This window comes from Limanda limanda, chromosome 17, assembly GCF_963576545.1.
Source record: "Limanda limanda chromosome 17, fLimLim1.1, whole genome shotgun sequence".
NCBI lineage: Eukaryota > Metazoa > Chordata > Actinopteri > Pleuronectiformes > Pleuronectidae > Limanda > Limanda limanda.
In genome coordinates, this window is record NC_083652.1 from 17083201 (window position 1) to 17098313 (window position 15113).

Here is a 15113-nt window from a genome sequence, read left to right on the forward strand (position 1 = left end):
ATGTGTTTGCTGTTCTTAGCATGAAGCTTGAAACTGTTGTGCACTTTCAGTGATTTCTTTTTTTTTTACTTTCAGATGTGCAAAAAAACACAATCATCAAAATTATTTTTACAAGATTGTAGCTACTGTAGCCTGTAAATCAGAATATACTTATAAAGGTAAAATTAAATGTGTCCCAGTACATTTGAGAAACTCGTCCATTTCTTCTCTAATTGAAGTCAATTTATTTTTTCACTCTTGACAGATGCATGTTTAGATTATTTTAATACATAATTAGAAATATTTAGATTCACAGATTTAAGAAGAAACGCTGTTGAAAGTTCGGTAAAGCCTGTTTATTAACATTCAGGTTTTAAAGCGGCAAAGTTTGAAATGTTACATGTTAACAGCAACCGGCCTGAACGCATGGGGCACTAGAGTTACAGGTATCACTGCGAGTACTGCATGTTTTCAAATTGTGAACAACTGTTGGAATGATGGGATTATGAGCTGTATTTGTTTGTACTTACACTTATTGGAATACGGAGTGTGCGTGGATATGAGTGATGGTGGAAGCATCAGATACGACTTGAGTTTTAAAAGCGCAGACGAGAGCAGGTGGAAAGACCTTCAGACCATCTGAAAGCCAACGTTCTGCATGTATGCTGCTGAATAAATAACTGACAATTATAAAACGTAACAGCTTATATATTTTCTATATATATAGAATTTGAAATCACTGTGCCCTCTGCTACATTCATTTGAGATTTGCATACATTTTTACAGTGGCATCGTTCTGAACAGAGCACTACTAACAGCTATTTAACATATGCAGTATAAATAGAATATGAATTGTTTTTCATTGCAAATACACAGGGAATGCATTGGGGGGGAGGGGTATTTATAGCTGCTCATGTTGGTAATAGACCCTCCCCACCGCTGACACCGAGTCAGAGAACTGAATTAAAGATTCCAACAACAAAATTACATAATTCAGCATCCCGAGTGAGGCTAACCTCAGAAACCTCACTGTTTGCCATTATTCAAACCATTCAAAGACGCAAAGGCGGCGGACATTAAAATACAGAAAGGGTGCATGCCTTCCGGTTTGGGACACAACACCCCTGGAGTTCCCTTTTTAAAAACAATAAGACCTGGTGTAAATATAAAATGAAAAGGCAAGAAGTAGTTGGACTAAGGAGAGTGTCTTTCTGCCAACGTCTGAATCTCTCATGGTTTGTGGGATGAAGACACTTGGTGGAGTGATCGCAGAGGGAGTTTTGCGCGGAAGAGGAGGAAAGTTCAGCAGCCTCCCGTCCCCGATGAGGACGGAGCTGCTGTGGAGTTGGCGCTGCTGTTCTGGCCTTTTCCCTTGTGCCTCTGGCCCCCCCGTCTCCTCCCACCTCCTCCAGACTTTGGCTACGCAGGAGAGGGAACAGAAGACAAACATTGTTACGGCCAAACTCAAATGTTCGACATTAAACTGGTTCTTCAAGCTGTGGTTGGACTGACGGCTGACGCACCGTTAAATTCAAAAGTCCTGTAATGTAGAAATCTGTACTGTATGTCCTGATGGACTTTTTTGGCCCAAATTCTACTCTTTATTTTGGGATATCTGCTAATAACGAGTCTGATCCCAAACTCAATATCATTCATTTCAATGGTTAAAGTCTACATATATGTTCACTTTTTCGATGTTGTACGAATGAAAGTTAAGTTTGGAGAATACTCAGTCACATGAATCGAAACATAGAGATGTCTTACTCATGATTTAAAAAAAAAAAAACTTTTCGTGGCTCTGCAGAATCAACCGTTTCACTTGAGGTTGCACATTTTCGTTACAGAGTTTTGTTTCTTTGCTCATAAATAATCTCTGACAAGACGACGGCACGCGGAGCGCAGATAAATCTAATTTAGGCCTGTCATCCAGTTTATTGGTACCAGCTGAAACCATGAATCTGCAGCTAAAACCCAGAAGCTGCAGCTGATGGAGACGTTGAGCAGACACCACCCAACCTTCAAAACATCAAAACGGATCAAGACTGCTGAGGTACCAGCTCCAGAATCTTGTTTTCGTAAAACAAAAACACTCCCATTATTCCGGCTTGTTTTTAAATTAACCCATTTTACCTTGTTCTCTTTGTTGCCCTCCTTTATCTGAGGGTCTTCATCTCCCTCTCCCTTACGGAGCCAGACAGGAAAGCAGGGTTAGGGGGGTGTGAAGGAGCGACGTGACAAAATTAGAGTTTGGGAGGAAATGAGGCAAAATCAAGCAGAAAGTAAAGGATGGAAAAGGAAAGAGAAGGGTTATGTTAGGACAAGTACATTCAAAGATAGGAAAATCCGTTGTGATGTGCAGTACAGTATATTTGCAGCACATCCATTGACTTGTGACTCACTGCTTGTGTAGTGTTGGGTCCCGCCGGCTGTGCTATCGTCGCTACGTCATCACCGGCCACCGCCGTGCCTTCCTCTTTTCGGAGCGGCACCCTTTTTGTAGACTGCATTTTGATTTGTGGTGGCTTGGAATTTGACGGCAAGTTGTTGGTGGAATGCAGCAGCTGAAATGAACGTGAGTAAATATGTAAGTCTCTCTGAGAGGTAAAGAAATCAGATTAAAAAAAACGATATCTCAGTCCGAGGCCCTATCTCACGAGGCAGCAGGTAAAATAATTATTAACAAGGCAAATCCTACATTTGTGGATCATCGGGATTACAGATTCCATACAAGGAAACTTTGCCCGTCTTGCAGAAGGCTTTGCTACCTTGGTGATGGTCCCCACAGCCTTGGTGCGACCCTCTCTGAAGACCAGCCTCTGGTCACAGTGCAGATACTCGGGCGTCTTGATGAAGCGAAAGTGGACGGAAGCCTTGTCCCCTGTTCGTAAGCAGTCCCTGTTCATGGACAAGATGGTGGCGGTCTGCCTTATGCTGCCACAGTGGACTGAGTGGGGATCAGACGGGAGATGTGAGTTTATATTGGAGAGCAACAATGATTCACATGTGTACCGAGTAATGAGACACTCTACTGCTCCGTAGCCTCATCAGTGTGCACAAGGCTGGAGGGCAATTTGTTCTCAAATATTAAATGTTATTGGAAAACTAGTCATAAACTCTGCACCTCCCTCTAGTGGCTGTGTTGCTTAACAACATCCGAAACATAAAGGACCCACAGAAACATGTGGGTGAAGACATTGTGTAAAACCGACTTTTATCATAATCAGAGGCAGCAGAAATGAGCCTTTACCCACCCATGGCCTGGTATCTGGGGGATATCGTGGTGGGGTGATGCAGCACCAGGATCTCGGCCTCAAACTCCCAAGTGGCCTGTGGGCTCAACTTCGGGGACACCATCACCATTCCTTTCCTTATGGATGAACGCTTGATCTATACACAGAGTCGTGTGAAAAGAGGGGTTGAGACAACAGGAGATGGAGGAAGACACAACTGTTTGTTTAATAATTATTGCTCCAGATCATTTCAAGTCCTTGCTGCTGAGCCTAGATTATATTGAGACCATGCTGTGGATACAGAAACGGCAAAACAAATATTCCATTATACGCCTATGCAATCCAAAACTTCACTATGTCCTACTTAGGGTTGCAAAGGGGCGGAAAGTTTCCACGGGAATATTAAGCTCGGGAATTTGGGGAATTTTGAAAAAAACAAAACTATGCAAATTAAAGGCTGAGCAATAAAAACATCATTCAAAACTCTATTTTAAAGATGTATGGAATGCAGCACACGCTGCACGTTGAGTTTCAACCCTCCACTGTGCATTCTTCCATCACATGCACAGATAACTCCCAGCATCCTTCACTCTACAGCAGGGCTATTGAGGCCTGCTGTAGTGTGCAGGACTAGTCAGGTAAGTTTTGATGATATTACTGGGGAAAATATATTAGCATGCTGATTGAGGATTGTTCATCTGTTCATCTAGCCTATTTCCATTCATTTATCCATCAATTGTAAAATATGTTTACAGATGATTCCAATTGTTTGGCTAACTATTTATATCTCTGGCATTGCATTAGTGTTTTTTACAAACTTTTTTCTCATCTTATTCTACAGAACAATGCCACGTGCACTATCTCATGTGTGGAGACATTTCACCCCATCCAATGTAGAAGGAAAGGCTGTGTACATTTGCAAATACTGTGCAAAGACCTATGTAAAGAATGACACAACGATGCAGAAGTGTATAGACAAGTGCCCAAAGTTTCCTCAGGGCTCAAATCAGCCTATGACACAACAAAATGTTTATATTTATGTCTGTATATGACAAGGTAAATACAGTTAGTATAAATTACCCACAACATTTCCAGTTTATTCCCGTTAATTCCCGTATATTCCCGTTTATTCCCGTTAATTCCCATGGAAAGTTTCCAACTTTGAAAATTCCCGGAATGCAACCCTAGTCCTACTACTGTGGGAGACGGTTCCCCTTCTACCTTTTTGAGAGCAAACGAGGCGGTCTGGCCACCTCGGACCTCCTTCACGGGCATTCTCTTGCGGTGGATTGATTTGACGGCGATAGTGATGAAACTGCCCAGGGGGTCCGGCCCCAGGAGCATGGTATCATTCAGGCGTATGAGTCCACGTAAAGTAGTTCCTGAGACTACGGTGCCCACTCCCTGAGATATTGAAGGAACAAAACTGATGGTTAAAGTGAGCATTTGGTAGATTTGTCAATAATTCCACACAGTGTATTAAGTGTTGTGTTTGTGTTTGGTCTGAGCACCGGCACGGAGTAGGTGTCGTCTATCTGGAACTCTGCCGGCTGATCGTCTCGGTAGGAAGTCCTGGAAGAGAGCAGGTTGAGAAACATCTTGAGCAGGTCCATGTTCTCTCCGCTCACATTGGAAATCTGAAAGATGGGACACATCCTGGAAAGACAAACACAAACACACGTTACAAATGGGCCTTTTCACTGTTATTGCTCTAAAAGTCCAGTTCAAGTAGATTATTACACTCGATTAAAGTTTGAAACCTCTCAGAGCTGAAGTTTGATGCTGTGACTATGACGTCATCCTTGTTCTGCACCAGGACCGGGATCTTCCTACAACCGGGAGACTTCAGTAACCTCTGGAGCAGCTTCAGTGTCTCTGTTAGAAGGAAAAACAAGAATTACACCACAAAGCCTGATACGGAGAGAACGAGACATTACAGTCAGGTTGTGTCAGAAAAAGCCACACTGTGTAGATGAAATATCAATTTTGACAGGTCACAGTAGGTGGACATGTTCTAGTATGAGAAGAATCATTGGTGTAGACTTTATCGCCACCTGCTGGCCTGACAGGACTGTTTCAGCATTTGTTTTAGTTTTTGTGTTTTCATTTGGACAGAGATAATTTGCTAAATAATAATTTCTTTTAAAACAGAGGGGGAAAGATATGTTATAAATACCCATAGTGTCGACAATGAGAGGGGACTGACCTTGCAGGATGTTGGCTGGACACATGTCTATCTTGGTTACCACCACGAACACGGGCACATTCAGAGCCAGGGCCAGGCCCAGGTGCTCTTTGGTCATCCCTACGATACCTGCGTTACTGCCCACCTGGTGGGGGGGGGGACAGAGGACTTAATTTCTATACTCTGCTTCTAAAGACACTGTTTATAGACACATTACGAATTAATAACAGGTACGATTCCGGCAAATTAAAATATTGCTTTTTAAGTCATGTAGTCAGCCCTTTTTTTATAAAGCACGATCATGATATTTAATTTCCTCATAAAAATTTCCAATTGCCCCCACAAACCAGATAGAACCCTTCCACCCCTGATAACAACCCCCCCCCCCCTCGCTCGCTCCTCCTTGCTGACCATGAGCATGCAGAAGTCAGGCAGGTGTCCAGTCATCCCAAACACAGTCGTCTTCAGGTATTTCTCGTGGCCGGCCAGGTCTATGAAGGTTATGACCTTGGAGGACTTCTCGCAGATCTTGGTCCAGTCCAGACTTCCTCCGTGACTGTCGGGTTTGTTCACCACCTAGGGACAGACGGAGAGGGGTTCAACACCCTGCAGTCGCACTGTCCATATGCTGCTTCACACAAAAGTCCATTCAACGTGTAGTCAAGCACCTCACTGTACAGCACAAAAAAACAATAACATCAACCAACTGCTTTAAATGTTTAACAATTACAATTCTTTTAGAATCAACCCAGCCAGTCGAGCTCTCTGGCCCTAACCTGTCCCTCCTGGTCGAAGCCCAGGATGTCGTTGCCCACACTGCTGGTCCGGCCACTCTCCATCTCGTGCTTGTGCCTGAAGAGCTTCTGGCGGGCGAAGCCCCGGCCGTTGTCCAGCTCTCCATGCGTCAGCACCCCGAGGAGAGTGCTCTTTCCAGCGTCCACGTTCCCCACCACTGCAACCCTGGGCGGCACAGGAGAACAAGAACATCATTTCAACATTTCAATCATTTCAACAAGCAAAATATAACTGAGACATGTCTCATTAAAAAGATGTGTCATCAAAAAGGTAATTCATCAAAAAGAGGGAAAAGAGAGAATAACACAACTGTACAATTGTCAACAACTTTAGTTTATTCAAAATAAATGAGTATTTCTAATCTGTAAATCTAGAACGGAGGAAAGACTTCTCCTGTACAACTGGTAAATGAAAAGCAACTATGACCATAGCTGTGGTTAATAATGTGTGGAATCTGCTCAGCCCTCTGTGTTCTGCTCTCTGACCAACTCACCGGACCTCCAGGAAGTCCAGCTCGCCCACACGCCTGCGGATCAGATAGTCGTGCACCAAACCTGCCGCCTCGCTGCGCTCTCGCAGTGGGATGAGGTCGGCGTCCAGCTGCTCACACATCGAGTGCACTGTGGCCACCGAGGCCTCCATATCTTTCTCATCCAGACCCCAGTCACCACCGTCTGACAGAGGGATGGAGGAGGGAGGGGAACAGGTAAGAAGAGGTAAGAAGAGGTAAGAACATATTACAACACATTATGATTTGTTGTGAAATTCACAAAGACACTGATCAAACTAATATAAATGTCATTTTCAAAATAAGGATGATGAACAATTTGCGTTTCTCACCTGAGCCCATCCCGACCACGTAGATGGTTTCTCCACATCCCTCCTCCATCCGGTCCCGGAGCTGGCGCACTAACGAGTCATACTGCTCTCCATTGGGGCTGACAAGAGCCTGCTGTTGGTTCACAGAAAGAAAAGAAACAAGAACAATGAACACTGCTGCTGTTATGACGAGATGGTTGATCTAAGGACTGATGCAAACATTAGAGGGGGTTCCATCAGATGTGGCTGCTCCCAACAGGGACTGGACTTCAGAGTCTGCTTCACTCAGGACATTTCCCCCGGCAGTGGAAGCTTTGAAAGCTGTTCTCCACAGGCAAACACAGCTGTCTCTTTTCCCACTACACACCTCAAGGTTACATGTAAACACACAAGTGTTATCAATGCTTTAACAGACGGAAAAAGCTATAGATTCCAACCATTACCGAAGTTAAACGGTATCAGGGTGTTCACTAATCATTTCTCTCACTACTTGATTCAACTGTGAAAGTTTTTCGTATTGTTTTTTCCAAAAACCAAAAAGAAGTGTTTTATTTAAAAAAAAAAAAAAGTGAAACCACTGGATCAAGTCTGCAATTATACCCCAAAAAATCACATGAGCAGAGTGTAGTGGGACTTTTTGTCTCTCTATTAAGATCAACAGCACAGGGTTGTCCCCTAAAAATCTGGTTGCAATTCAGATATAACCTTTAAAAGTGATATGTACAATAATAACAATGCTAAATAATTACACTAAAAGGCCCGAAGTGTGGTGTCACATGAATAATCTCAATATACGCCCATCAATCAAAGTTATTCTAATTCTTCTGACTTTTAATTGCGGTTGGCAAACAACTTATCGGCTTATTACCGCCACCGTCTGTGAGTCAGAATGGATATTTCCCTAAATTATGTTATAGAGTCCTGTGTGTTTTAGAAACCTGAATATCGACCCATATCCTGAGTCCCTCTGTAATATTTCTCTTAGACTTAATTCTAAACTGTTTCTTTGGAGTGAGTTTTTAAGGGTCTGAGGGTTTTGTGGACAGACTAAAAACATCTGCTCCACTGTCCCACCTGCCTTTCCAGGATCTCCAGGGGGCTGTTTACACCTGTACGACCAAACCACTTGATACCATCACCTCCTCCCAGTGGCTCTCTGATGGTTGTTCTCGTTTCACCTACTTTCTTCTGAACACTGAAACTTATTGGTTTTATTGATGTTCAAGTTGGAGTCAGGCGGACGCAGAGTGATGACAGGAGCCAAAGGTGAACGAGGAGCGGCCTCCCTGACGCAGCAGCTGTTTACACGTAGCAACGCTGTCATGTCAACACGTAAACAAACACACACACGTATGTAAACACCAGCTGGAGAAGTGTGTTGTCTTGTGTTTCATCAGCCAGCGGGTTCGATCGTGTTGTGGTCGCGTTCCCTCGGACACAGAATGAGAAGCTACATGTACCTGCTGTGTTAGCATCAGGTTGTTCCCTGAGTGATGGGTAACCCCAACCCTCCGGCTAGGCTAACGTTAGCTGCGGTGTTGTTATGCTAGTACAACAACAACACAACTCGCCCACAAACCCAGTGGTGTGTGCAGTGTGTTACTAAGGAGCAGCTGACCAGTGTTTGCTTATTACACAGTGTTTGTTTCATTCATTCGTTAGCAGCAGGTAGCAGCTAGCTAACGTTAGCCCCACGGTCCAGGGGCCTAGCTTACCTTGTTGGTGAAGTCCACCCCTCGGCCCTCGGGCATCCCGTTGATCAGGTCCTCGTCCTCGAAGCTCTCGTCCCCGGCGTCGTCCCCGCAGCCTCCCCGGTCCGGAGCGAAGATGCTCGCCGGGGCCAGGGCGTCCTCCAGCGGGTTGTAGACCGGTCTCGCACCGGGCACCTGCGCCGCAGCTAGGGAGGCCATGTCTGTGCCAGTGTTGACGTTTCTCACAATATCACAATCCGCCTCATTCATAATAATAAATAAGGCTTGTGTGTACACGCCCACGTCCTGGCTGTCCCCCAATGGCGTCTCAGTGTCTATGAATATTAAAGCTGTGGACCAATCACAGCGAGGGGGCGGTGCATATGATTACAGGCTGACCAGGTGTAATCGCAGTGAAACTTCAGTTGATGCAACTTTCCTGAAACCAATGTAATGAACTTATGTAATAATACAATAATAACAATAACACATTCCTTTGATCTAATCACCTTGTTTTCAGTTTCAGCTCCTGTCAAAATCAACACTTTGGATTTTACTGTGAAATATGATGTAACTTCATTTAAAAGAATCAACGATAAGACAAATATAGGGATTCTCAAATTGCACTTTGAACAAATTTAAGATTAAATCCGAACATGATGAAGGAATTCAACAAAAACGATGGTGCACAGTGTAACTTCATAGCACATTTACTGTTATTTAAGTTTCAGCTACTCTCAAAGTCGATTCATTCAACAGTTGGTGCCGGTCCTTTAAAAACATTTTAACATTTTATTGTGAAATATGATGCAATCAGCGTTGAATCGGAGTTGACGATCAAAAACAACTTAAATTAACAGAATCAACGATAAGACAAATATAGGGATTCTCGAATTGCACTTTGAACAAACTTAAGTTTAAAAGCCGAACATGATGAAAGAATTCAACAAAAACGATGCTGCACTGTGTAACTTCAGTTGATGCAACTTTCATGAAAAAGATGTAATGATCTTATGTAGTAATAAAATAGTAATAAAATACTAACGTCATAGCACTTTCCTGTTATCTTAAGTTTCAGCTAGTCGCAAAGTCGATTCATTCAACAGTTGGTACCAGTCCTTTTAAAACATTTTAACATTTTATTGTGAAATATGATGCAATCAGCGTTGAATCGGAGTTGACGATCAAAAACAACTTAAATTAACAGAATCAACGATCAGGCAAATATAGTGACACTGGAATTACACTTTGCTCATTGTAATTTCATCACCCTTCACCAGTGGTATATTGTTCAACAGAGTGGCCGATGTTGTGTTGGGAAACAATCCAGCAAGTCCCCTCCTTGCTCTGCTTAACACAACCCCGACCAGATACAATGCCCTTTACTGATTGATTTGTCCATTATTTAACCAGGAAGCTCTCATTGAGGTACACTATCTCTTTTACAGGGAGTCCTGGTCAAGATGTTAAAATATAAATACAACCAGGTACAAATAACACACAAAAAACATACTTAAACATATAATGACGATGAGACAGTGAAGGTGTGAAGCTAATGTGTTATAACAGCTGACTCTTACTGCAAAGGCCTTGATTTATTTGAGTTCTCCAAGACCTCCATGACGTCTCTGTGGTATTCAGCTCAGCTCCTCAAAATGTCTTCACATTTCTACATCATCTCTCCCAGGCTGATAATGTAAAAATGTGTGGAAATATTCACAAAGGTTTATTGATGGGCTATTTATTGATATGCAGGGTCTATAGACTAGTTCTTAGGTCAAGAAGAGATGTGACTCGTCTCCATGCCTCATCGAACGTCTGATGCAAGAACTGCATTTCCCAGTAGAGACCGAAGCGTATTATCTTCCCAGATACGTCAAGTGGAGAGATAAACCTTCAGATTAAATCATATGACGCGGGAGGCACTTCTCTGTGTGTTGAGGAGCAGGTCAACATAAAACCAGCTGTGGCCTGGATAGTGTCCATTCTTTGGATCGGTGACACACGCCAAGTGTTGGAGATAAAAAAGAGAGACACTGAAAATCTGCCTGTGTCTGTGACTGTGTGCCTGTGTGTCAGTGAACCCAGAAGCAGATGGGATGTTAGTTATCAGGAGATCTTTAGTTAATCAGCAGAGACGCTATGGAACCTCTGAAGTTATTTTACGTCTAATAATCATAGAGGCTTTGAATATTGTATTGTAGCTGAGATTTTGTAAGCTAATGGTTAGCACACACACCCACACACACACACACACACACACAGCAGCAGCATTGATTATGTGATTATGTAGCAACCAGTCAGAGCAGCACGTGTCAGTTGTGAGTCAGCAGATGAAAGTGTCATCTATTTCCAGCTGTGAGTCAGGGATTCCATCCAAATCGAGTTATTGATTCAGTTTCATATCCTCTCCCTCTGTCTGCTTCGTCCCCTCAGTAACGTTTTCTCAGTCTGCAGTCCCACTCTGCCATCTGATCCCACAGTGAGTTACAGCCCATGTCCACTAACCGGGCATTAAGGCTCCTGGCAGTGTGCTAAATATTTACACGTCTCCCTGGCAACGAATTCATTTCTATTTCTGTCCGCCCCTCTGGCCTCGGTTCCTACTCGCAGTCGGACTCAACAACCCTAAAACTTCCAATGTAGCAGCCTCACGTCAACAAGTGATCCATCACCAGTTACCCTCTCTTCACCAACGTCTGCGATCACTTGTTAAGCAGTAAATTAGTTATTTACAGGGGATAACTTCACCCTGAATCCATTTGTCGACATTCACTAATGGCCAGACTCTATTGACTGTCTAATATGTCACTCCGGTCGAAGGAGCCTCCCACTCTGTATATATTCTCCACTCAAGCTGCAGAGGGGCAAGGCCTTCCCTCACTGCAGCACTGCCGTTTCTTCTCGAACAAGCTCCTGGACCACTTTTGCAGCAAAAATGAAAGTAAGTATCATTCACACAGAACGGTGCTCTTGCATGTCTCTTCCTCTCTGTATTGTACGACTCAACCGGTCAATCAGGGTCAGGGCACATTTTAAAAATGGACCTGACAGCTGCTTGACATTTGTCAGCTCGGTCTGAGCCCTGCTGATGCAGCCGGACCAGCTGGACTGTGCTTTAACAGAAGCGTCTCATTGTATCTTAACTTTTAGTGAGATTTACAGAGTCCTGGCCTTGAGGATTTGGTTTCATTACCTTTTATGGTCAAACTATTCACTGCACATTAGTCACCTTTCAACTGAGGTATCAACTTCTGCAAATGCATGAGAAAGTCAGCTGCTGGTGTTGAGATATTCTTCCTCTGATAACCTAAACACACTGAAAAAAAAATGGAAAATCTCTGTTGCACTTGCAAGGAAATGTGTCTTTGGCTACAAAGCAGAGCACATGGTGTTAGAAGAGGCGCATGACAAAGAAAGTTCATTCATTCAGACATACATCAAACTGAAGTGGGTTCCACGACCAACAGAGCTAAAATACATTGTTAACTTTTGTCCATTTGATTATTCCAGTCATGCCTTTCCTCAGTCTCAGTATCTAGAGCAACGCATTGTGGTTTTGCCCTTGGATTACAACCAAAGCTCTGTATCATTCAGGGTTGATGCTGGGCTACAGATCATGTGTTTGGAAACAGCGAGGGTCCGGAGGCTTAAATCACATTATAGCGTTTAATAGAATAAAGTCATCATTCAGAGGTTAAAATAGATGCTACCACATTGTGTTTCTGTGAGTTTACCCCCTTGGAGGCAAAGAAATCAGGAGTGGCAAATAGTTGAGGTGGTTTTTCATGACACGGGCCACTGTCAGCAAATGCCTCTCAATTAACACAATTTCTTTTTTTCAAAACTTGGATTGTTTATTGTTTCTTGGTAGCAGCGTTTTTTTTCTGTCTTTGCCAACAAGCAGTTCCCCTTAGACGGCAGAATCAGGCAGAAATGCAGAGTGACAGCTGACTCCAAGCTGCAGCCCAGCCCCACTCGCAGCACATAGCTCCCACCCTGGTGCCATGTGTCATACATTGCTTTACAACTGGACCCGAGCATGGAAAGAATGTCGAACCCATGTCATCCAATCCTCTTCCCTCTCAATTCATTTTCTTTAGTTTAACTCCACATTTAGCTTCTCGATTTCTGCCAGAACCAACAAACCAACACTATTTCTGGATAAGGGCTTTTTAATAAAGGAGTCCGATGAGTCATTTTCACTGGGGAACTATGTGATTTCACTTCTCTCAACTCCTTGAACTCTATCAACTGAAGGAATTCCTTTCCAACTTTCATCTCCTGTTTACTCTATCTAGCATAAGCAACAGCTGCAGCGCATAAAACCCACATTCAAGTTCTCTCTCCTGTTGCCTGAAGGGATGTGATGAGGATCGACCTCTGAGGAAATGCTGTCAAGTAAAAAAAAAAATCACATTTCACAAAAGTTTCAGGTTTTTTTGCAATTACAGGATGTTTCAGAATCGCTTCCATGACAACAGTCATGGAACTTGGTGACAGATCACTGTTCCCCCTTTGCGAAACTGCTAAACAGGGGCGATCTGTGTTTCACAACCAAATAATAGATTGCCTACTACTAATTTCCTAACCACAGCACAGCTCAGTATTCTCCTGCCACATGTACAGTAGCATCTAAGGATTCCTGCTGTTCTCAGCCTTTTTTTTTCGTTTTCCAAAGTAATCTCTGCCAAAATGTGGTGTAATGGAAAAGAGGGAATGGAAAGAGGTTGAATCTGTGAGCAGCCCCATCGGTGGGAGTATAATTGAAAACATGTGTTTCTAAGGATGGAGTTAGGATTGGAGAACTGGCTCAGGCTCCTGCTGCTGTTGAAGGTTTTTTTTTTTCTGCCTGTAGTTGCAGTAATAATTGGCCCTAGTAAAAATCCAGTCGTATTACCTCACAATATCGGTACTGTATCAATAACCCTGGCTTCTTTGTGTTCACAGGACATGTTGGTAAAGAACATGTCCTTCAAGGTCGGACAGACCCTGACCCTTGTTGGAGTTGCCAAACCTGATGCGACAAAGTAAGTGTTTACGTGAAGAAGTATCTAAAAATAAATGAATCACAGTCTTTTTGGGGGTTCAGGCTACGTTACATTGGTTAACAGCTGTGATCCACAAACAAAACTGCGCAAAACCCATTTGAGACACGAGGAGCATAATGAATTGTGGTAAACACTTTTTCTTTTTGTCCGTGCCGCAGCTTCGCAGTGAACGTCGGCTCCTCTGACCAGGACATCGTGATGCACATCAACCCTCGTTTCAACGCCCACGGAGACGAGAACGCAGTGGTGTGCAACTCTTACATCGGAGGACAGTGGTGTGAGGAGCTCCGTGAGGGGGGCTTTCCTTTCCAGCAAGGAGAGGAGTTCAAGGTGAGCAGGACAATGTGTGTGTTTGTGTGTGTTGTGTATCCTGACAGGTCTTTGCAGGTCATTCAGAGCCTCAATTTTGCTACTACACGTATTCTATTCCTGCATGATGACTTCAGGACTAATAATTGACCTCAGAAAGATCCATCAGATAAAGTACATTTAGGTAGTAGATGCGATGTGGTGTTAAGTTGTTTAGTTTGAAATATCCAAAACCAAAATACTTCATCCAGGTGCGGATTAGAAGTTCGTATTGTAACGTCTCCATATTGTTCCCCCTTTTCTCTCCGTTTCCCACCTTCCTCTCTAGATCATCATTGGATTCACCCCTCAGGAGTTCCTGGTGACTTTATCCGATGGCTCCAACATCCACTTCCCCAACCGCATCGGGGCGGAGAAGTACTCCTTCTTGAGCTTTGAGGGGGAGGCTCGCATCACGAGCATTGAGATCAAGTAATCCTGCTCCGTCCCAGGAATCAGGATCAGGTCCCATATAACTCCAGCTTTTAAACTCCTGAGTACCTGCTCATCACGCATTATCGCATTATGCAAGAATTTAGCTTGTTGACATGTGCAGATACGAATCGTAGAACAAATGAAGGATGGATAAGATGCTGTAGTCCCAATGTCGTATGAAGAGCAAGTCGCTTACTGGACATTTTTTGAGTCATGTCTGCACATATCAAGCTTACTTGTCTTAGTTTGATGTCACTGTGCTAAACTACTCATTGGAAAACAAGCCAAACATAAAGTAGTTCCAAGCCTATGTTATCTGACTGTTATTAACTTTGCAGAGTTTAGCTGACATGTGACCATGTTCTTCTTGAAGGTGCCTTGAAATGTTGCATGTTCTTTTTGGTTTTGTTTTCCCGCCCAAACATTCCAGATTTGTAACAACATGTATTAAAGCATGACTTTAAAACACAAATAAAAAACTGACTCTGGTTATTCCTTTAACAGCCACAGAGGGTTTTGTTTGTTGGGGGGTTCGTCATAACTACTGGACGACTCCCTGCCGTCAGTATTTATATAGTCT

The 15113-nt window shown here is 43.4% G+C and overlaps 2 protein-coding genes across 4 annotated transcripts; one reads left to right on the top strand and one right to left on the bottom strand.

Moving 5' to 3' along the window:
* Positions 1-313: 313 nt before the first annotated feature.
* gtpbp1 (GTP binding protein 1) lies at positions 314-8931 on the bottom strand. Of its 3 annotated transcripts, XM_061089410.1 has the most exons (14): positions 8724-8931; positions 7030-7141; positions 6683-6863; positions 6171-6354; positions 5806-5970; positions 5416-5539; positions 4970-5084; positions 4721-4865; positions 4431-4613; positions 3231-3366; positions 2745-2923; positions 2379-2540; positions 2110-2160; positions 314-1398 (listed from the first exon to the last, which is right to left on the bottom strand). In XM_061089410.1, exons 1-14 carry the CDS (start codon positions 8916-8918, stop codon positions 1282-1284), a joined length of 2049 nt encoding a protein of 682 aa, XP_060945393.1. In that variant the 5' UTR covers positions 8919-8931; the 3' UTR covers positions 314-1281. The 3 variants fall into 3 exon arrangements, with proteins under 3 accessions (XP_060945393.1, XP_060945394.1, XP_060945392.1); XM_061089411.1 differs by lacking the exon at positions 2110-2160; XM_061089409.1 differs by having other exon boundaries at positions 1327-2160.
* Positions 8932-11582: 2651 nt separating this feature from the next.
* Positions 11583-14980, top strand: lgals2a (lectin, galactoside-binding, soluble, 2a). The gene is made up of 4 exons (XM_061090345.1): positions 11583-11643; positions 13650-13729; positions 13909-14080; positions 14388-14980. Exons 1-4 carry the CDS (start codon positions 11638-11640, stop codon positions 14532-14534), a joined length of 405 nt encoding a protein of 134 aa, XP_060946328.1. The 5' UTR covers positions 11583-11637; the 3' UTR covers positions 14535-14980.
* Positions 14981-15113: the final 133 nt, after the last annotated feature.